Genomic DNA, 22,324 nt, shown 5'->3' with positions numbered 1-22,324 from the left:
CATATTTCATTATTTTAGGTACCTGAATCTTTGTCAAGGTTTTATGAAATGTTATGCCATCATGCTCATTATAAAGAATTTGTCTCATTATCATGTCGGTCTTGATCATTTGCTCCTCTCCTTTCTTAAGAAGTTTTTCATTTGGAATCGCTTGGTCTATCAAGCTCTAGGCGTACTATAGACTCTATCCTTCAAGGACATCTCATTGAAGCATTTATAGCTAAATTATAACCTAGGGTCAGTAAATTCATCTGGCAATTATTTTACGACAATGGGTATAGACCTCTTCCCTCCGTAGCTTACCCAATAAACCACTTAGAATAAATCGAATCGAAGACGGTAAGCATTCTATAATCATTCCAAGTTTTTAAGGCTGTCCATTCTCTTAATGAAAAGTAGTAACATTATGCAAATAAATTATCTTTGAACTTCAAGTTCACATTTATTTACAGGATCTAGATAATTCATCTCATAATTTACAACTGCCAATCATTTCTCCTTCTAGTGTTAGAAAATCTAACATTCACCCCAACCTCATTTGGGGGTCCATTTTGTGCGTAGTGGAGCAATTAAATCAAATACCGCACATTCAAACTTTAGATAAAAATTATTTGGTTCCTGACCCTGAACCAATTATGATGGGGAAACTTTGTTGTCTTGATGCATATATGTGTTGCTACATGTTAAATAAACTTATCTCATAGCAAATCTTGTTTGGGAGTTTTGTTCTCATACCCATGGTGCAGCTATAATTGAGGCATACAATTTTTGTTAAACCAACCAGTATTATCAATATAATTTCATAGTTTGGAACCGTGCTCTTAATTTAACAATTCGAGCAAACAATCTTATAGAAACCAATTTGTAAGTTGACAACAAAGTACATGTGACCAGCCCATAGATGTAACTATCATATAGTTGTAAACGATCCATATGGTAGATAAACATGCCCATATTCACCTTTCTATATGTTTCAAAAACCTCATGGAATACAATCCGAACAGTAGCTGGTATAATGATACAATTATAATTTTATCATGAGAACAAGCAACACAAGGGAATTGTTGAAGAATATTTTATTTCTTCATCATATAAGCCACATGAATTCTCAATTATTTTTGCATCACGTTGGACCGGAATGACCGACCGGTCATGCCAACTGATCTTTATTTTTCTCAAGCCTTTCGTAGATGTGAGTTGTGGCATATATTCAACCCATAATGATTTTATCATATCTTGACCCATTCTCTTTCGGAATGGTCGAGCATTCACGATACTTATCACAAGTCACATTCTCTTCAAGGAATGGACTAATCATTTATATGTGCTTCATAGATTTGCATTATAAGCACATTGTCATGCCTTTGAAATTCATCATATTTGCATGACCCACCTCAACATCACTTTGAAAGGTCAAATGTGCCACCCCTTTATTTTCCTTTCTTTTGATGGGGGATTTTTATATCATTAGGTCACACAACGACCACGAATCCAATGACCTTTCATACCATTATGATGATAAGAATTACCTTCACATTTTGAAGGATTATTTGAGAACCCATAATGTTCTTCATTTTATAATTAACACAATGATGAAAATTAATTATGTCTCTATTTATGCATTCAATCACTTGTCTTCTTTCATACTTATTATTCGCTACTACCACATTCATATGATAGAATGGAGCAATTGAGCGGATTTCAAACTTATCATGTACTGTTATCACATTCGCTTCAAGGAATGAATCAAATTCAATGGGACGAATTCCATGGCTTATCATCAAAGCCTTAGTCATCATTATATCATCACTATGGTGCATTGAGACTCAAACTCAATGTCTTACCCATATAAGGTGTGTTAGGCCATAATTCTATGGGACTTGAACCCAATCCTTAACATCATGGTGAATCAAAAGTCAAATTGATGTCTTACCCTCTTGTTGTGATAGAACTTAAATATACTGTCTTACCCTTAAAATTTTTTTATTATGGTGCATCCAGACTTTAACCTGATGTCTTACCCTTTTGGTGCGATGGGATTTGAATCCACTGTCTTACCCTCAACCAACGGTATAATAGACTGAACTACAACATGACTCACCCTTTGAGTCTTTCAAAATAATATTCAAACTCATTCTACTAAAACTTCATACCTTCTTCCATATAAGAAATTTTGTAGAGCAAAGAATATTCAACTACTAGTAGTATATGCCTTTGGTTCTTTGTCAATGTTAGTGACCAAACACTATTGTATATTAAATCATAAAAAGATTCTAGAAAATACATACATGATTTTATGCATATAATAACTTGATTGCAATAGTTATCATTTTTCCTTCTTGATTCTCATAACGAGATCAACCAGAACACGAGCTAATGAAAAAACTAATTAAAATTCAATCTCAATTGACTAGAGTCTCGTGCTGATAAGTTAAACATATGTAATGTACTATAAACAATATAGACAAGATATATGGAGAGTACAATGTAGAGATCATCTTATTCAAATGTTTTCTTGTCTCATGTGTCTCTTACAATGGTGAATGAACAACCCTATTTATAGGTTGAGAAGTCATTCCAAAAGTCTCCGTATTAAGTGTCATAATAAATATATACATTCTTATCCAAAAATGTTCATAGAACTCTGGGAATACACATAGCTGATAAGTATAAGTTTATGGAAAAACTCAATGGACAATCCACTTAGTTTAATGGATTTATAACATCAACAATTAAAAAAAAATCAAAAAAGACACCATTGTCCAAATTTATTAGCTATAATAAATTCAAAGGTTTGGCCACAAATTTTAAAATACAAAAACACAACATAAATCAAATTGTTCTTCTTCTTTTGCATATTTTCGGAAAATAAACCTATAGAAGTAAGTGTCACTAATATAAAATTGTTTATTCATTGTTGCTAGAAAATGCCATTAATCTTCCTAGCAGAAGTAACACAATCATCAAGTATCTCCTTTATTCCATATTTGTACACAAAACCTTTTTCAACCAACTTTTTTGATCCCCACTTGATTTCTCTCTTGGGGTCATTCAAGTACCTGGGATTGACAAGTTTAAGGAAAGGAAACTAAAAATCACATTTGACAAAAACTATCACATATATATTTACGGGTGGGATGGTCAAGGGATGTGTTAAGAATATAATTAAATAATAAAAGTGTTGTTATCTCTAACAACTTAAGTTTTTAAGTGAGATGGTCACACACTTCAACATGTATCAGAGTAGGCAAAGGGCCTTAAAACGAAGAAAATGACTTCCTTAATAGAAATAGGGAAAATTGTGCATTATAGCAAACTATTAATTCAAATAAAATGTTTTAGCTACATTTTCATTTAATTCTAATTCGTAATAAACACATTGTCATTCTCACCTCACTCCCCTGAATTTCGCTCGCCACTCTCAATTCTCTCCCTCACTTCTCTCACTTTTATACAAACACAAATGTATAAATTGTGTTTGTGTTTGTATAAAGCGAGAGAGACTGTATATACAAATATAAAGACAAATACATATCTCTCTGTCCTTTACACTTATAATTANTTTCGCTCGCCACTCTCAATTCTCTCCCTCACTTCTCTCACTTTTATACAAACACAAATGTATAAATTGTGTTTGTGTTTGTATAAAGCGAGAGAGACTGTATATACAAATACAAAGACAAATACATATCTCTCTGTCCTATACACTTATAATTATACTAGTACAACTCTCCCCCTGCGCAGTTCTCTTTTGCCTTTCTCTCTCTCGCTTTATACCACAAATTATACAAAAACAATGCACAATTTATGTTTGTATAAAGCGAGATAGATTTGATATACAAATACAAATGTTTTAACTCGATTCAATTGTATACAAATTCAAATTTTATGTTGATACATATACATAGTAGTTACATATATACAATTATCTAACCGATATACATATACAATTCACCTCTCTCCACTCTCTGCCCTGCAAACTTGTAGTTATAGAGCGCTAATATGATTTATGGTTGTTATTCCTAAAATTTACTCATAGAAATATAGAAAATAAGTTCTATAAGTGACATTCTGTTTATTATATCCTCCTTACCCATCCATTTCCCCTTGGCCATCCCATCCCTGCCATCCCAAGGCCCCAATCTCCAATCCCCTTCCCCCCTCCCCCTCATCCTTATAGGGTTTTATTAGATTACATATATATGCTTTTAAGGTACATTTTACTCTCTTACATATCAAATACTAAAATATAAGTAACAAACCAACTTACTTTCTAAGAAAATATTTTCCATGAAAAATATTCTCCTTCGTACCAGACACACATGACTTATTTTCCTAAAAAAAACCTTTTTCAACAATTCCAAAACATTTTCCCGGGAACCAACCACAACCTAATAATCAAATACACTTTTAGTTTGTGATTAATGCTATCAATTTTTGTCCTTTTTTTTAATTTTCCACTCAATAATTGATATATGTGTTGGAGTCCGACAAATTCGGATTCACACACTGTCGGTCCCATTTCTAGGATGTATGCTCCTAATTGAATCATTTTCATTCCCAAGACTTGAACCCAAAACATTTGATTGAGTATGAAGGAAACTCAACCATCCCACCACAACCCAAGTCGGTTATCAAGGATGTAATGTACAATGCAAGATTGATAATAACATCTTACTCGTTGACCTTAAACTCTGGATATTTGTGTTGATAGTAATTGCCAATCTCTGCAGTAGAAACAAATGAGCTAGCACACAAGAAACGCCCATTGAGAGAACCAACATTATTCATGAAGAACAAATGAGCTTCACACACATCTTCAATATGCACTATTGGAACTTTTCCAATAAGTTCCTCTAAAAACTTGAGTTTATTGTACAAATTCTCCTCTTGAGTGAACACTGACAAGAACATAGCAAAAGTGTAAGTGTGTCCACCTACAAGGCCACAACATAATGTAACCACCTCCAAACCTTCCTTCTAAGACTTCAATATCTCTTTCTCTACTAGCATTTTTGACTCTGTATTGCCCTATATAAAGAAATAACCAAAATTTATGTTTTATGCAAGTTTCACACTGTAACTATATATCGGTTGTTCATTTTCTCTACCTGAATTATCACTACTTACGTATTAGTAAAATATACTTTGAAGCTGACTAGGATAATAATTTGTTCCATTTTCCTACCTGAACTATCAAGATCTACTCAACTAGGTGTGTTTTAGTATATATATATATATATATATGGATGGTAATATACTCTTATATATTTATTAGTATTAATTAACTTTGGAATAAATGGTAAGTAATCTAGTATATCCACTTATATTATTAGAGTTTTTGACTAAAATCATCATGAAGTGTGACTTAAATCTAAAATACATCTTTGTGTTATATAAGTGAACAAAACATCCTTGCATTATCCAAAAAATTGCAAGATTCATCCTTCTGTCTAATTTTTTTTAAGAAACTCATGTCACCAACAAAAAAATGTGTCAAGTTGAATGAAAATATGTACACATGGTTAAGCTAGTCAAGTCGGGTGATTTTTCTAATTTTTACAAATTGAGGATTTAAATCATATTCATACATTCAAATTCTTAATATTCTTTGTAAAAAGTATGGCCAATAATACAACCTCAGCTTCAAAAATTTCAAATAAAGTAATTATTTTTTTATTTTCATAACTAAACGCCTATGTAATTTCATTAAATTTCCAACATTTCTGTACATTGTATAAAATGTGAATTGCATTGTGTATATAACGCACATACGTACTAAATATTTATTAAAGAAAATCTTTAAATAGTTGGACGTAATATATTTTTAAAATGATTTTTTTTACATAATATTTCTAACCATCGGAACCTACTGTATAAATATTTTAAAACTTACGTATTGTTGCAGGTCAATTTACTTGATGATGCAAAAAATATATAAACTAACAACACACAAAATTTAAATTGTGAGAATGAAAGATTCATTTCCTATCCATATCCTTATTCTTTTAGGTAATTTTGATCTTCTCGTCGGGGCTAAGACATGATGTAACGACCTAATTTCCTTCGTTAGGGAAAAGTCAATGAAGAAAAAATTGGGGTCAAAAAACTTTTGGTAGTAACTTGGAATTTCCTAACCTAGTCCAGATTTGTACGAAATCGGAGCTAGTAAAGTCTAGGGAAATATGGTAACAACTGGGTGATTTAATTATGATTTTGATTACATGAATAGATAGCTAAGATGTTAAGGAACTCGTATGACTTTACAGAATTGAATTTGGGCGAGTAGAGCTCCCGAAAATGATCTTACCATGAATGGGTGGTTTTTGAATGTCAAGGGTTGAAGGTGTGTTGTGAAATAGTGGCTTGGAATTCAAATTCCAGCATTCTATCTCCGTGCATGCCGCTATAGCGGGATGGGTCCCGCCGTAGCGGGACAGACGCGACTTAAATCAGAAATAAAACCACAAAAACGTTTATTTTGCATTTTTTGACTTTGAGAGCTAAGGAACGACCCCAGGGGATTTCTTGACAGTTTTCCACCATTCTTGAGGCTAAAGGTAAGATTTTCACTCCCCGAATCAATTTTTCGATCTGTACAACTTAGTTTCTTGGGGGATTATTGTTGGGGAAAGGTTTTGGAACTGTTTGGATGGTGGGAAAAAACCTTAATCTGGGTATGGGGATCAAGGTTTGACATAGGGTTAATATTATTGATTATGATCCAGGTAATTGGGTCTTGATTGTTGATCCTTGTGTATAAATTGTTGTTTGTAGACCTAGAACAAGCGAAAAGAATCCTGAAAGGGAAGATTTAAGTGCCTTAGGGAATTCAAGCTTGGATTCGAAGTAGGTGATGGTTGTGATTTCATGTTGGCGTGATATATGTTTGTAATTGGTCATTGTAATGCATTTATGTATGCGAATGTTGCATTATTGATCACCCTAATCGTAAATGAGGATAATTGAATAATTGTATGCCATGAATCACCTCTTGTTGTATGATTGTGAGAATATACATGGTGATTGTGATTGTGGTTTGTTGATTGGATCGGTTGCCACGTTCCGGTATAAATATGGGATCAGTTACCACGTTTCGGCATAAATATGAGATCGATTGCCATATTCTGGCATAAACATTGAATCAGGTACCTCGTTTCGGTATGCTAACAGTTTGAGTGTGGGTTCTATGAGAGGACCATTGAAGTGGGTTCCGTGAGAGGACCATTGAATTGTGTTGTGTATCTACTTGTGATGATTACATTCATATCTAATGATGATTGATATTGGAAGACTGTATGTTGCTCTAAATTGATAACTAATGTGTATTATTAAGAATGTGGGATGCTAAATTGATCTTGAAAAGATGACTAATATTTTGTATATGTTCGGTATATGCATGTTTTATAATGTTGTGGTTACTTGCATGTGTTTCACTTATTGGGATAGCCGCGTGATCCTACCAGTACACTATGGTTGTGTACTGATACTGTACTTACTTGTTATTTGCATCTTCAGGCGGCTATTGATAGACCTCAGCTAGGTGACTATTGAGCATGACCGGATTCAATGGTGAGTCATTTCTTTCGGGCTATCATGGATCTTTCTTGTTTAAGTCCACTCTTTTCGGACTCAGACTATTGTTTAAGGTGTTTGTTTAGTTTTGGGGTTGTACCTCTTGTTCTTAGACTTGTTGTTAGTAGAGTTTTGATACAATGACTTTCAAGTTCTAGGGGTAGTTCTTCCGCATTAGTTCGGTTAGTTGTTTGTTAAAACCTTGGAGTTTATGGAAACTCCATTTTTATTGTCTTTTAAACCTGCTTCCGTATATTTAAATGTCTTAGTTTTCATAAATTTGTTAGTTTGGGTTGTAGTAATGGTTCTCCCATCGGACGGTTAGTGTGGATGCCAATCACGATGGTCTGGATCGTGACACATGACCAAATAAAAAAAAATTGGTTCTATCAGTTTCTTAACAAAAAATAGACTGAATGATGTTTCTTGTTATTTTTTGGATAGTATAAGGATATATTTTGCTCACGTAGATAATATAAGGATGTAAGTTAGATTTGAGTCATAGTTAATGGATGATTTTAGCCAAAAACTTATATTATTACATGAAAGTTTAAAACAAATGAGAAAAATGGGTTTAAAAGTGAAACAGTGACCTCAAGAAATTGGAGAATACTTGGATTCATTGTAGGCGGGTAATGGAAATACTTCCTCCATTTTAATTTGTTTGGCCTATTTTGAATTTAATATCGAATTTTAAGAAAAAAAATATTTTTGAATCTTGCGATATTAAATTAAATATATGTCAATATTAGTTATCTTTTAATTTTATAGTCGTAAACATGTCACCTAGAAAATTAGAATTAAAGATTGATAAGATGGTAAAAATCATTTTTTTTAAAACATACTTAAACATAAAATGAAACAAATTGAAACAAAGAGAAAAATTATTAGGCTCACCCAAAGCCACTGCTGAGAGTAAGGATTTGAGAAATTAAGAGGTGTCCAACATGTTTCATCTATTAATTGTTTGAAAGTAATTCCATCTTCCTTCAATGGGGAGGCAGCTACAATAGAGGCAGTATAGATAAGTCTCTTTAACTGTCCCACTTTTAAGGCAAATCCTTCCAATTTTCTTCACTCCATCAACTGTTGCTTCTGTTCTGTCTTTATACTGTTTCATATATCAAGGTCAAAGTTACTTATAAAAGAAATAAAAATCAAAAGATATGGATAATATTGTGTTAGACATAGTGCTAAAATCATGCTTGTAATTATAAATCTTTGTAAATAAATAATTTCTAATTTATCAATACTAATTATAATGTCAATGCATAGAAATCAAACTCAATCAGAATTGGGATTAGTGTCTCGAATTTGAACTTGGAAAGTTAAGGTAAATCTTGAATGCCTAAATGACTAAGTCAACCTCTAGACTAGAGGTTGACTTAGTATTTTTTTTGTCAAAAAAGTTCGAATGAACACCTTTGCCCCCTTTTAAATCCGCCCCTGATAATTCCATACCTGAGATCTTTGAGAATGCAATAAAGGGGTAGCAACATGGAAAACAAATTCACAGCTTTGAATAGCTTCCTCAAATTCCTCTGCTCTATAAATGTCAGCTTCAAATAACTTTAATCTTTCATCTGCACCACTTAACCTCTTCAATAGTCCCACCTTTGACTCATCCACTACATTTAAATCAACTTAACAAATCATTTTTAAAAACATCCACACACACTACGAAAATACACGTGGAAAATAGATTTTCATTGAAATATTAAAAAAAATTCTTAATTTTTCTGTGTAAAAACACTTGTCTTTTTTTTCTTTTCTAGTTGATTCAATCTAAATATCTATGAAAATACCACTGAACATTTTTCGAAGAAATTTTTTAATAGAAAAATAATTATTTTTTGAGGAATTCGAGCGACATAATTTAGGAATAAAGGAAATTAAAAACATACCTAAGTTTCTTAGTGTAACATGAACAATGTATCATTTATCCAAAAGTTTTTTAGCAAGAGAAAAACCTATGTACCCTGCACCTCCTGTAACACAAACTTTGTAAGTGTTTTTCTCCTCCATTTGTTGGGTCTTTTGCTTTTTCTCTTCCTCCTCTGCCATTTCTATAATTGGGTTATGACCTTTAAGTGATTGATAAATGGAGCTTGTGGACTATATAAAACTAGGGGACCCCATATTTTGGTACTGTATCTCTATATAGAAATTAAAATCTTAGGTATGTTGACGTTGTAATGAAATATTTATAGTATCATGGTCCATGAATGCAACTTAACATGTGTTTATATCTCATTATTATGCTAAGTACCAAAAAATTGAGTATCACTATTCAAATTCATGATACTCCCCCTATCTCTAATTACTTGTCAAATTTTTCTTTTTTTATATGTCCCTTTTTACTTGTCTATTTTGACAAATCAAGAAAGGACAATTTTTATTTTTTTTGATCTATTATACCTTCAATAAATTAATTTTGAAAAAGGTAGAACTTCTTGAAAATTTTAAATTTTTAATTCATCCATGTAACGACCAGTTCCCATCGTTCTAGAAAAGCCAACGGGGAAAAATTTTGAACCGAAAAACTTTTTGATAGTAATTTGAAATTTCCCAACCTAGTCCAAATTTGGACGAAATCGGAGTCAGTGAAGTCTAGGAAAATCTAGTAACAAATGGGAGATCTAATTATGAATTTAACCACATGAGTAGATAGCTAAGACGTTCAAGAAACCGTACGACTTTACGGAATCGAATTCAGGCGAGTAGAACTCCCAAAACTGATCTTAGCGTGAACGAGTATTTTCTGAGTGTCATGGGATGAAGGTGTGTTGTGAAATGAGGGTTTGGAACTCTTAATTTCTCTCTTTATTTCCGTGCAAGCCGACAAGGCGGGATTTTCCCCGCCAGGGGCTGGGCCACTGTGGCGGGATGTGGGTTGCCATAGCGGGACAGACGCAACTGAAGTCGGAAATAAACCCCAAAAACGTTATTATTCTACAACATTCGATCTTGAGAGCTAAGGAAAGACCCAGGGATATTTCTTGAAGGTTTTACACCTCTTCTAGCACCGAAAGTAAGGTTTTTACTCCCCGAATCCATTTTTTGATGTGTAGAACTTAGTTTCTTGGATAATTATTGATGGGGGATGGTTTTGATCTGGGAATTATGGTGGAAAAAGTCATAATCTGGGTTTGGGGATCAAGGGTTTGACCTAGGGTTGATATTATTGATTATAATCCGGGTAATTAGGTCTTGTTTATTGATCCTCGCATTATATTGACTGTTTGTAGACCAAGAACAAGCAAAAAGAATTCGGAAATGGAAGAATCAAGTTTCTTAAGGGATTCAAGCTTTGTTCGAGGTAGGTGATGGTTGTGATTTCATGTTTGTGTGATGTATGTTAGTAATTGCTTCATTATAATGCATATATGTTTGCGAATGTTGCACTATTGATCACACTAATCGTAAATGAATATGAATAAAGGATTGTATGCCATGAATCAACACTTGATTGTATGATTGTGAGAATATACATTGTGATTGTGACCTGTTGAATGGAACGGGTGTCACGTTCCGACACACTAACTGGGATCAGATGTCACGTACCGACATATATATTGGAACGGGTATCACGATCCGACACACTAACTTGGAATGAAATTCACGATCCGGCACACTAACATTTTGGGTATGGGTTCCATGAAAGGACCAATGACTTGTTGTATATGCGTATTATTGAGAATGTGAAATTGTACATTGATTCTGAAATGATGACTAATATTGTATATGTTTGATATATGCTTTTTTTATTATGTTGTGATTATTTGCATATGTTTCACTTGTTGGAATAGTCGATTGATCCTACCAGTACAATGTGGTTGTGTACTGATGTTGCACTTGCTCTTTCTTTGTTGAGTACAGGACATCTCCAGGCGGCTACTGACAGACCTCATCTACGAGATCCGTGATCAATCGAATTCAAGGGTGAGCCAGTTCTCCAGGCTGCGATCAGTTCTCTTTTTGCTCGGTCCATCTTATTCGGACTTAGACTAGTACTTTAGTTATTCTCTTGTTAGATGGGTTGCATCCACTTTCTTAGACTTGTCATTCGTAGATGTTTTGGTACATTGATTTTCAGGTTCTAAGCATTATTTCTGCAATTGTTTTGTTAGACTTCGGAGTTTATGGGAACTCTCTATTTTTCCTTTAGACATTTAAACATGCTTTCATATCTTTAAATGTTGTAGTTGTGTTAGTTTGGTTAGTTGGGTTGTAGTAACGGTTCTCCCATCGGAGGGTTAGTGTGGGTGTCAATCACGATGGTCTGGGTCGTGACAATCCACTTCATAATTAATAGAGGTAAAATGGTATACTCATTTATATCAATTATTGTTTTCTTAATAAGTGTGTCAATTCAAAAGTGGACAAGTAATTAGGGACAGAGGGAGTATTAAAATTACAAAATATTAAAGTGTATTATATCTTGTCATGTCAGTAATCATGAATTTACAAAAATAAAAAGATGGTGGTGTAGCTCATGTATTTTGGTTATTGGGATTGAGTTAGATCCAAAACTCATTTTTTATAAAATTTATATGAATCTTTTTCATTAACTACCAATGTAAAACTCTTTCATTCTTCAATAAATTCTTCTTCCCCTCTTGTTATGCATTGTTTCGAAAAATAAAATAAAGTATCACATAGTGTGATTTTCACCGTTATTTGAGTTCGTTGAAACTTTGTAATTTTAAAATATCGCTATTACAGAACTATTTATTTCGTTCTATCCCAGAATTATTAATTAAGAGTACGTACATAAAGATTACAACTTCAAATATGGAATTTTGACTTTCATCATGAGATGCTTATTCATTGTTACTATAAAATGTCATTCTTCCTTGCCCAAATAACACAATCATCCAATATCTCCTTCATCCCATATTTGAACACAAAACCTTTCTCAACCAACTTTTTCGATCCCCACTTGATTTCTCTCTTGGGGTCATTCAAGTACCTGAGATTGACAAGTTTTAGGAAAGGAAACTAAACATCACATTTGACAACAATATCACCATATTCATGACAGGAAATTTTACTCCATGTGATCAATTGATCAAATTTCTATATTCAGGGGTGGGATGGTCAAGGGGTGTGTGTTGAAAATATAATAAATAATAAAAGTGTTGCTCTCTCTAACACTTTAAGTTTTTAAATGAGATGGTCACACTTCAACATGATATCAGTGTAGACAAAGATCCCGAGATCAAATCTTACCGCCACCTATATTTTAAAAAAATTCTCACGTGTTTGGCTCATGAAAAAGAATCAGACTCGCACATGAAAAGGCATTAAAAACAGAGAAAATGACTTCCTTAATAGAAGGATAGAAAAAAAGTTTTAAGTGACCTTCTATGTTTATTTATCCTCCTTACCCACCCAATTCCCCCGACCCTACCCCTTGACCATCCCAAAACCTTTGATTAATTATGAAGGAAACTCAACCATCCCACCACAACCCAAGTCGGTAATGCACAATGTAATAAGATTGATAATAACATCTTACTCTTGGTTGACCTTAAACTCTGGATAATTGTGTTGATAGTAATTGCCAATCTCTGCAGTAGAAACAAATGAGCTAGCACACAAGAAACGCCCATTCAGAGAACCAACATTATTCATGAAGAACAAATGAGCTTCACACACATCTTCAATATGCACTATTGGAACTTTTCCATTAACTTCCTCTAAAAACTTGAGTTTATTGTACAAATTTTCCTCTTGAGTGAACACTGACAAGAATATACCAGAAGTTGTTGGGATATAAGGTAAGTAAGTGTGTCCACCTACAAGGCCACAACATAATGTAACCACTTCTAAACCTTCCTTCTCAAACTTCAATATCTCTTTCTCTGCTAGCACCTTTGACTCTGTATAGTCCTATAAATAAATAAATAAATAAATAACCAAAATTTATGTTTTATGCAAGTTTCACACTCTAACTACATATCGGTTGTTCGTTTTCTCTACCTGAATTATCACTACTTACGTATTAGTAAAACATACTTCGAAGCTGAGTAGGATAATAATTTGTTCTATTTTTCTACCGGAACTATCAACATCTACTCAACTAGGTGTGTTTTTAGTGTATATATATATATATATATAGATAAATAATGATAGTTCATGTAGAAAAAAGGAACAACTGATAGTTGAAATATGAAATTGATAAAAATTTTAGGATGATAATAATAAAATGCATTAGTTAAGCTCACCCAAAGCCACTGATGAGTGTAAGGATTTGAGAAATTAAGAGGTGTCCAACATGTTTCATCCATTAATTCTTTGAAAGTAATTCCATCTTCCTTCAATGGGGAGGCAGCTACAATAGAGGCAGTATAAATAAGTCTCTTAACTGTCCCACTTTTAAGGCAAATCCTTCCAATTTTCTTCACTCCATCAACTGTTGCTTCTGTTCTATCTTTGTACTATTTCATATATCAAGATCAATTAAAGCTACTTATAAAAGAAATAAAAATAAAAAGATATGGCTCATATTGTGTTAGACATAGTGTTAAAATCATGCTTATAATTATAAATCTTTGTGAATAAATAATTTCTAATTTATCAATTCTTTAACATGGTATCAAAGTTTATAGAATATTTAAAAGAAATATAAAAAAAAGTCAAAGAAAATTTTGATTGACATATATATTAAAACGAATACATATTATTATAAATCAATTTATTTGATGATGAAAAAAATAATACTAATTATAATGTCAATGCATAGAAATCAAACTCAATCCGAATTGGGGTAAGTGTCACGAATTTGAACTTGGAAAGTTAAGGTAAATCTTGAATGCCTAAATCACTAAGCCAACCTCTAGTCTTGTATTCCATACCTGAGATCCTTGAGAATGCAATATATATATGTAATATATTTTTTTATCAAAAAAGTTTGAACGAACACCCTCGCCCCCTTCTAAATCCGCCCCTCATAATTCCATACCTGAGATCCTTGAGAATGCAATAAAGGGGTAGCAACATGGAAAACAAATTCACAGCCTTGAATAGCTTCCTCAAATTCCTCAGCTCTATAAATGTCAGCTTCAAATAACTTTAATCTTTCATCTTCACCACTTAAGCTCTTCAACAGTCCCACTTTTGACTCATCCTCTACATTTAAATCAACTTAACAAATCATTTTAACAAAACATCCACACACTACAAAAACATGCGTGGAAAATAGATTTTCATTGAAACAGTGGAACAAAAAATGTGTAAAAGTCTATTTTTTTTCTGTTCTCGTTGATTCGTTCAAAATATCTATGAAAATACCATTGAACATGTTTCAATGAAATTTTTTAATAGAAAAATAATTATTTTTTGAGGAATTCGAGCGACATAACTTAGGAATAAAGGAAATTAAAAACATACCTATGTTTCTTAGTGTAGCATGAACAATGTAACCTTTATCCAAAAGTTTTTTAACAAGAGAAGAACCGATGTACCCTGCATCTCCTGTGACACAAACTTTGTAAGTGCTTTTCTCCTCCATTTGTTGGGTCTTTTGCTTTATCTCTTCCTCCTCAGCCATTTCTATAATTGGGATATGATCTTTAAGTGATTGATAAATGGAGCTTGTGGGCTATATAAAACTAGGGGACCCCATATTTTGGTACTATATCTCTATATGGAAATTAAAATCTTAGGTATGTTGACATTGTAATGAAATATTTATAGTACCATGGTCCATGAATGCAACTTAACATGTGTTTATATCTCATTATTATGCTAAGTACCAAAAAATTGAGTATCACAATTCAAATTCATGATACTCTCTCTGTCTCTAATTACTTGTCAAATTTTCCTTTTTTTATATGTCCCTTTTTACTTGTTTATTTTGACAAATCAAGAAAGGACAAATTTTTTTACCTATTATAATTTCAGTTAATTAATTTTGAAAAAGATAGAACTTCTTGAAAATCTTAAATTTTTACTCCATCCACTTCATAATTAATAGGGGTAAAATGGTAAACTCAATATGTCAATTATTGTTTTCTTAATAGGTGTGTCAATTGAAAAGTGGATAAATAATTAGGGACAGAGGGAGTATTAAAATTACAAAATATTAAAGTATATTCTATCTTGTCATGTCAACAGGAGCGGACCCACGTGGAGGTCAGGGGGTTTACCCGAACCCCCTCGTCGAAAAATTACATTGTATATATAAGGTCTATTTTTGATTTTATGAGTACATATATTAAAATGAACCCTCTCAAAACAAAAGAGAAGCATGGCTTAGCGGCAAAGGGGTTCATCTTTGACCGAGATGTTTGGGGTTCAATTCTCACTTGTAACATTTTCCCACTTGTTTTTTTTTTTTTTTTGCTTTGAAAGGCTGAATGAGCTCTTGTTTTGGGCTCAAATCCAACTCCATTTCATTGTTTTTGGAAGGCTGAATGGGCTCTGGTTTCGGGCTCAAATCCAACTCAATGAAATGCCTCATTGTTTTTGGTTCAATGTAAAACTTTATTATTTTTGTTATCATTATTTTTATCTCTATGCTATTTTTTTTCTCAATTTATCTTTGTTTAAATTTATTAGACATATTTTAGATACTTTTGTCTACTATTCTTCTTATTTATACTTATCATTTTATTTCTACATAAATCTCTTTTCATGTACTAACGATGAATTATTATAAAATTTGAAATTGATTTACAAAAAATATTATATAAAATAAATTAGATAAAAGTTAATCGAATGAAGAAATTTAAAAGTCGTGAATAATCTTTTAATAAAATCTAATTAATTGATTACCACCACCCCCCCCCCCCTTAATTTTATAGTATTTCTTTCTTCTTCTTTTTTCAATTCGATTTTAAAAAGATGAAAACTAAACTAAACTTATTTGTTCTATTTATCATTTGTCTTTTTCACGAATGACTAACCTAGTAAATTGAATTAAATGAACTAAAAAATCGATGATGTCAATTATTTATCTTATGAATATTTATTATAATATCTTAGTGGTTGAATTAAAAAAAATCAAAAAAAAAAAAAGAGAGTAGAACACTGGAATATAAAAGAGGAAAAAAGCACAAGAAATATTTTTAAAAAAAGCTCGATGAAATAGGGTAAAAGTAAAAAAAAACTTAACGTGGCATGACAAGGCAAGTTAAACTTATTGGATTCAAATTACTAGTTTCCTCCTATCTCACTCAGTTTTTCATCTTGTAATTTTTACATGTTTTCTTCTTTATATTCCGAACCCTCTTCACAGAAATCCTGGATCCGCCACTGCATGTCAATAATCATAAATTTACAAAAAAAAAAAATGGTGGTATAACTCATGTATTGATTTTTGGGATTGAGTTAAATCCAAAACTCATTTTTTATAAAATTTATATGAATCTTTTTTATTAACTATCTGTGAAACTTTTTCATTCTTCAACAAATTCTTCTTCCCCTCTTGTTATGCATTGTTTCGAAAAATAAAACAAAGTGTCACGTAGTGTGGTTTTCACCATTATTTGAGTTCGTTGAAACTCTGTAATTTAAAGTATCGCTATTACTGAATTATTTATTCCGTTCTATCCCGGAATTATTAATTAAGGATACGTACATAAAGATTACACTTCAAATATGGAATTTTGACTTTCATCATGAGATGTTTATTCATTGTTACTATAAAATGCCATTCTTCCTTGCACAAATAACACAATCATCCAATATCTCCTTCATCCCATATTTGTACACAAAACCTTTCTCAACCAACTTTTTCGATCCACACTTGATTTCTCTCTTGGGATCATACAAGTACCTGGGAAAAACATATTCCCGGGGAAAATAATTAGTTACTTAAAATAAGGAAAATGACTTAGTTTAGTAGCAGAAACAAGTCTCATAAACAACATTATAAGTTCATTGTCTCATCTCCACCTTCTAATGACCCTAACGCCCACCCCTTGACCACCCCAGCCATGTGGCATCCCACCCCATAATATAGTTTTAGGACAATATGTTTTTGCTTTTTTTACCAAAAAACACAAATAAATAAATAAATAAATAAATAAATAAGAACTACTTTTTTTTCCTTAAGAACCCTTCCAAGAATTGGAAAACGTTTTCCATAGAACCAAACACAAGTCAAATTCTCTTTTAATTTGTGATTAATGCTATCAAATTATTTATTTTATCTTATTTTGGCTTTCCACCTGATTCGATATTCGTACTGTAGTTAGACTAATTATTCAAATTCACGTATTGCAGGATTCATTTTTAGAGCACTCCCAACATGATATTTTCTCTACCAAGAGCTCAAACCCGAGACATATGATTAAATATGGAGAAATTCCAACCATCCCACCAGACCACAAGTCAGTAATCAGTAATAAGGTTGATATAATGTCTTACTCTTGGTTGACCTTAAACTCTGGATAATTGTGTTGATAGTAAGTGCCAATCTCTGCAGTAGAAACAAATGAGCTAGCACACAAGAAACGCCCATTGAGAGAACCAACATCAACAACATTATTCATGAAGAACAAATGAGCTTCACACACATCTTCAATATGCACAATTGGAACTTTTCCAGTAAGTTCCTCTAAAAACTTGAGTGAATTGTAGAGAATCTCCTCTTGAGTTAACATTGACAAGAACATAGCACCACTTGTTGGGATATAAGGTAAGTAAGTGTTTCCACCTACAAGGCCACAACATAATGTAACCACTTCTAAACCTTCCTTCTCAAACTTCAACATCTCTTTCTCAGCTAGCATCTTTGACTCTACATAATCCTATAAATAATAAATAAATTACAAAATTTAAGTTTTATGCCATGTTTATGAAAAAAACATGCAATGTCAATAATACACCTGAATTGTCACTTTTTTGCGAATTTCACACCCTAACTATTAGTTGTTCACTTTTTCTACCTGAATTATCAGTATTTGTATAAAACACACATTGAAGCTGACTAGGACAATAATTATCATTTGTTCTTTTTTCCACCTAAACTATCACCATCTACTCAACTAGGTGTGTGTTGATACATATATAGATGAATTTAGGGGTGTACATGGCCGGGTTAGTTCGGATTTTTCAAATATCAAACCAAACTATTTGTGTCGGATTTTTAAATTTATAAACCAAACCAAACCAATAAAACTTAGATTTTTCAACCTCGGGTTTTTTGGATTTTTTCGAGATTTTCGGATTTTTTTGGGTTTTTCCGGTAAAGTATTCATACAAACATATAATTTACTTGTACTTCAAACATTTCTTTAGTCCTACCAAAATAAAACTATCTAAGGTGTTTCTTAAGAAAATAACACAAAATATGATATGATTAATGACACTAAAATATCCAACAAAAAATAATAATGATGAAATCGCATAAAACAAATATTGCAAATTAACAAGTCATAATGAAAATGATCATAATTTAAAAGTACTAAATCATGCTAAAATAAGTTTAATAAGTATTAGTTACATGACTAAATATTAAAGGAAATTAAAATTAGATTATGTATTTTAATTGTCCAAAACAAATTGAAAACTAAAGAACAAATATTCAATATTATTGTCATTCTTAGTGTTGAATTGATTTTCTTTCTGCATTAGTATTAATTTGATTTTGACTTAAGCTTTATTATAATTACCAACATCTATGGACTATAATCTTTATTGAACCATTCAGAATTCTAAGTTTTAAACTTGAAATAATATATTAAAAGATAAAAACTATGAAAAAGTATAAGAAATATTTAAAAATTATATCAAAGTGAATATTTTTATGTATAAAATAAAATTTTAAAATTATATATATAATGTCGGGTTGGTTTAGTCTCGGGTTGGTTTTTTTAGTTAACACCAAACCAACCCAAATATAGTCAGGTTTTTTTTTCAATACCAAACCAAGTCAAACCAAATCACTAGTCGGATTTTTTTTCGGTTTTCGGTTCAGTACAATTGATAGTTAAAGACGTGAAACCCGAGAAAAAAATTATAAAAATTCAGATATATTTTTAACCATTAACTCTTATATATTTTATTAGTATTAACATAGAATAAATGGTAAGTCATCTAATATATTACTATATTATTAAGTATAAAACAAATGAAAAAATAGATTCAAAAGAGAAACATCAAGAAATTGGAGATTCATTGGATTCATTGTATATCTCTTAGCATGACACAATGATATAAAAAGCTTTATTAATGCATCATATTTATAGGAGCATAAATGAAATACTTCCTCCATTTTAAGTTTTGAATTTTGAATTGGACATATAACTTAAGAAAATAAAGAAGATTTTTCAATTTTGTAATGTTAATTTAAATATATGTCAAATGTATCAAAATAATTTTGTATCTTGTAATCTTAAACATGTCATGTGGACATTTGAAATTAAAGATTGCTAAAACGAGAAAGAATCATTTTTTAAAAATAAATTTTAAAAAATCAAACAAATTGAAACAAAGAGATCAAAAACATTAGGCTCACCCAAAGCCACTGTTTGGTGTAAGGATTTGAGAAATTAAGAGGTGTCCAACATGTTTCATCCATTAATTGTTTGAAAGTAATTCCATCTTCCTTCAATGGGGAGGCAGCTACAACAGAAGCAGTATAGATAAGTCTCTTAACTCTCCCACTTTTAAGACAAATCATTCCAATTTTCTTCACTCCATCAATTGTTGCCTCTGTTCTATCTTTGTACTGTTTCAAATATTAAGGTCAAAATTACTTATAAAAGAAACAAAAATAAAAAGAAATAATAATCTTTTCTTTTTTAATTTATATAATACAGTTGAAATTTTGATATTTAAACTTTTAAATTTATCGTGAACTCAAACATAAGAGTTTTAATTATTTTTTTAAAAAAAAAATATATTAAAACTATGCTAAAAAAAAGTGTTAACCATAACATAAATGATTCAAAAAGATCAGGTAGAATATTCTATTTCAACTATGCAGAATTACACCATTAATATTTGCGTAAGATATGACTTCATATTGTGCGAGACATAGTGCGAAAATCATGTTTGTAATTATAGATTTTTGTATATAAGTAGTCTCTAGCTTATCTATAGTAAATAAGAAAATATAAAATACTTTTTTCAACTATTTTAATTCTTGATTTATCAATAGTTATCATAATATCATAGCTTATAAAATATTTAAAAAACATGTAAAGAAACTTCAGTCAAAGAAATCTTAATTGACTCTCGAAATTTCAATTATGACACATAAATTAAAATGAAGAGAGTACATAACTACATATTATAATAAATCAATTTTGATGATTAAAAAATAATAATTTATAATGTCAATCCACAAAACTCAAACTCAAACAAAATTGGAGATAAGAAACACAGTACGTAGTGGATTCGGAATTTTTACTAAAGGTATTTGAAAAATAAAAATATAGTGTTTAATCTTATGTTCAAAGGGACTCAATATCAAAATATATACACTAAAATAAATAAAAAAAATGTTATATATTATAATGTAAATTTTTGATAAGTGTCATCAGTGGAAAAGGGGATGAAATTCCATACCTGAGAACCTTCAGAATGCAACAAAGGTGTGGCAACATGAAAAACAAATTCACAGCCTTGAATAGCCTCCTCAAATTCCTCTGCTTTATAAATGTCAGCTTCAAATAACTTTAATCTTTTATCTGCACCACTTAAACTCTTCAATAGCCCCACCTTTGACTCATCCTCTGCATTTAAATCAACTTAACTAATCATTTTTAAAAACATCCATATATATTGGAGTTATGTTGTTCGAATTCTTCAAAAATATCGTCCGTTGACTCTCAAATCATTCAAAACATAAAGGATCTTATATAAGTATAACCACTACTAGAAAAAGAGGTTTTTTAATCAATGAGAAATTTATGTTATAAAAACATGATTTTCCCGTTCATTTTCTATCAAACCAGCTTACTACGAAAACACATGATGTTAAACAGATTCTCATTGAAATATTACTTGAAAACTTTCTAATTTTTTGTGTGAAGACAGAACTATTTTTTTCTTTTCACACTTATTCAATTAAAATATTTATGAAAATACCCACTAAACATACCTAAGTTTCTTAGGGTAGCATGAACAATGTAACCTTTATCCAAAAGCTTTTTTACAAGAGAAGAACCTATGTACCCTGCACCTCCTGTAACACAAACCTTGCAAGTGCTTTTCTCCTCCATTTGTTGGGACTTTTGTTTTATCTCTTCTTCCTCAAAGCCATTTCTATATTTGGGATATATGATGCAAGTGATTGATAAATGGAGCTTGTTGATGATATAATACTAAAGCCCATGTGTATTTTTTTTTTTGTCCAATTGTACTATTATAGGTTAAAAGTCTAGTTTGGTGTATCTATATATATAGAAATTAAAAGGCTTTGTTACGTTGACATTGTAATANTTTTTTTCTTTTCTCACTTATTCAATTAAAATATTTATGAAAATACCCACTAAACATACCTAAGTTTCTTAGGGTAGCATGAACAATGTAACCTTTATCCAAAAGCTTTTTTACAAGAGAAGAACCTATGTACCCTGCACCTCCTGTAACACAAACCTTGCAAGTGCTTTTCTCCTCCATTTGTTGGGCCTTTTGCTTTATCTCTTCCTCCTCAGCCAATTCTATATTTGAGATATATATGATCTTTAAGTGATTGATAAATGGAGCTTGTGGACTATATAAAACTAGACCCCATGTGTTTTTTTTGCCCTATTGTATTATTATCTGTTAAAAGTCTAGTTTGGTGTAT

General features: G+C 31.4%; 2 protein-coding genes and 1 pseudogene across 3 annotated transcripts; all 3 read right to left on the bottom strand.

Annotated features, from left to right (window-relative positions):
- The window catches only part of LOC125864564 (putative anthocyanidin reductase), a 31,671-nt pseudogene extending 16,468 nt beyond the window's left edge, over window positions 1–15,203 (bottom strand).
- Window positions 12,390–22,201, bottom strand: LOC125864566 (anthocyanidin reductase ((2S)-flavan-3-ol-forming)-like). 2 transcript variants are annotated; one of them, XM_049544585.1, is made up of 6 exons: window positions 22,116–22,201; window positions 14,971–15,051; window positions 14,543–14,709; window positions 13,806–14,018; window positions 13,097–13,470; window positions 12,390–12,547 (listed from the first exon to the last, which is right to left on the bottom strand). In XM_049544585.1, exons 1-6 carry the CDS (start codon window positions 22,153–22,155, stop codon window positions 12,412–12,414), a joined length of 1,011 nt encoding a protein of 336 aa, XP_049400542.1. In that variant the 5' UTR covers window positions 22,156–22,201; the 3' UTR covers window positions 12,390–12,411. The 2 variants fall into 2 exon arrangements, with proteins under 2 accessions (XP_049400542.1, XP_049400541.1); XM_049544584.1 differs by lacking the exon at window positions 14,971–15,051 and having other exon boundaries at window positions 22,035–22,171.
- Window positions 17,179–21,837, bottom strand: LOC125864565 (anthocyanidin reductase ((2S)-flavan-3-ol-forming)-like). The gene is made up of 5 exons (XM_049544583.1): window positions 21,635–21,837; window positions 21,100–21,266; window positions 20,045–20,257; window positions 17,953–18,335; window positions 17,179–17,359 (listed from the first exon to the last, which is right to left on the bottom strand). The coding sequence occupies exons 1-5, from the start codon at window positions 21,753–21,755 to the stop codon at window positions 17,224–17,226; spliced, it is 1,020 nt and encodes a 339-aa protein (XP_049400540.1). The 5' UTR covers window positions 21,756–21,837; the 3' UTR covers window positions 17,179–17,223.
- Window positions 22,202–22,324: the final 123 nt, after the last annotated feature.

This window comes from Solanum stenotomum, chromosome 5 (assembly GCF_019186545.1).
Source record: "Solanum stenotomum isolate F172 chromosome 5, ASM1918654v1, whole genome shotgun sequence".
NCBI lineage: Eukaryota > Viridiplantae > Streptophyta > Magnoliopsida > Solanales > Solanaceae > Solanum > Solanum stenotomum.
Note: the sequence above shows the minus strand (reverse complement) of the source record. Positions and strands in the feature narration are given on the sequence as shown.

Coding starts and splice junctions, on each gene's coding strand:
- LOC125864566 (XM_049544585.1), bottom strand. CDS start 22,155: ATGGAGGAGAAAAGCACTTGCAAGGTTTGTGTTACAGGAG. Junction 14,710..14,970: donor TGCTACACTAAGAAACATAG/GTATGTTTTTAA, acceptor ATTTAAATGTAG/AGGATGAGTCAAAAGTGGGA. Junction 12,548..13,096: donor GAGTTTAAGGTCAACCAAGA/GTAAGATGTTAT, acceptor TGTCAATCTCAG/GTACTTGAATGACCCCAAGA.
- LOC125864565 (XM_049544583.1), bottom strand. CDS start 21,755: ATGGAGGAGAAAAGCACTTGCAAGGTTTGTGTTACAGGAGGTGCAGGG. Junction 18,336..20,044: donor ACACCAAACAGTGGCTTTGG/GTGAGCCTAATG, acceptor TATTATTTATAG/GATTATGTAGAGTCAAAGAT. Junction 17,360..17,952: donor GAGTTTAAGGTCAACCAAGA/GTAAGACATTAT, acceptor TGTTTTTCCCAG/GTACTTGTATGATCCCAAGA.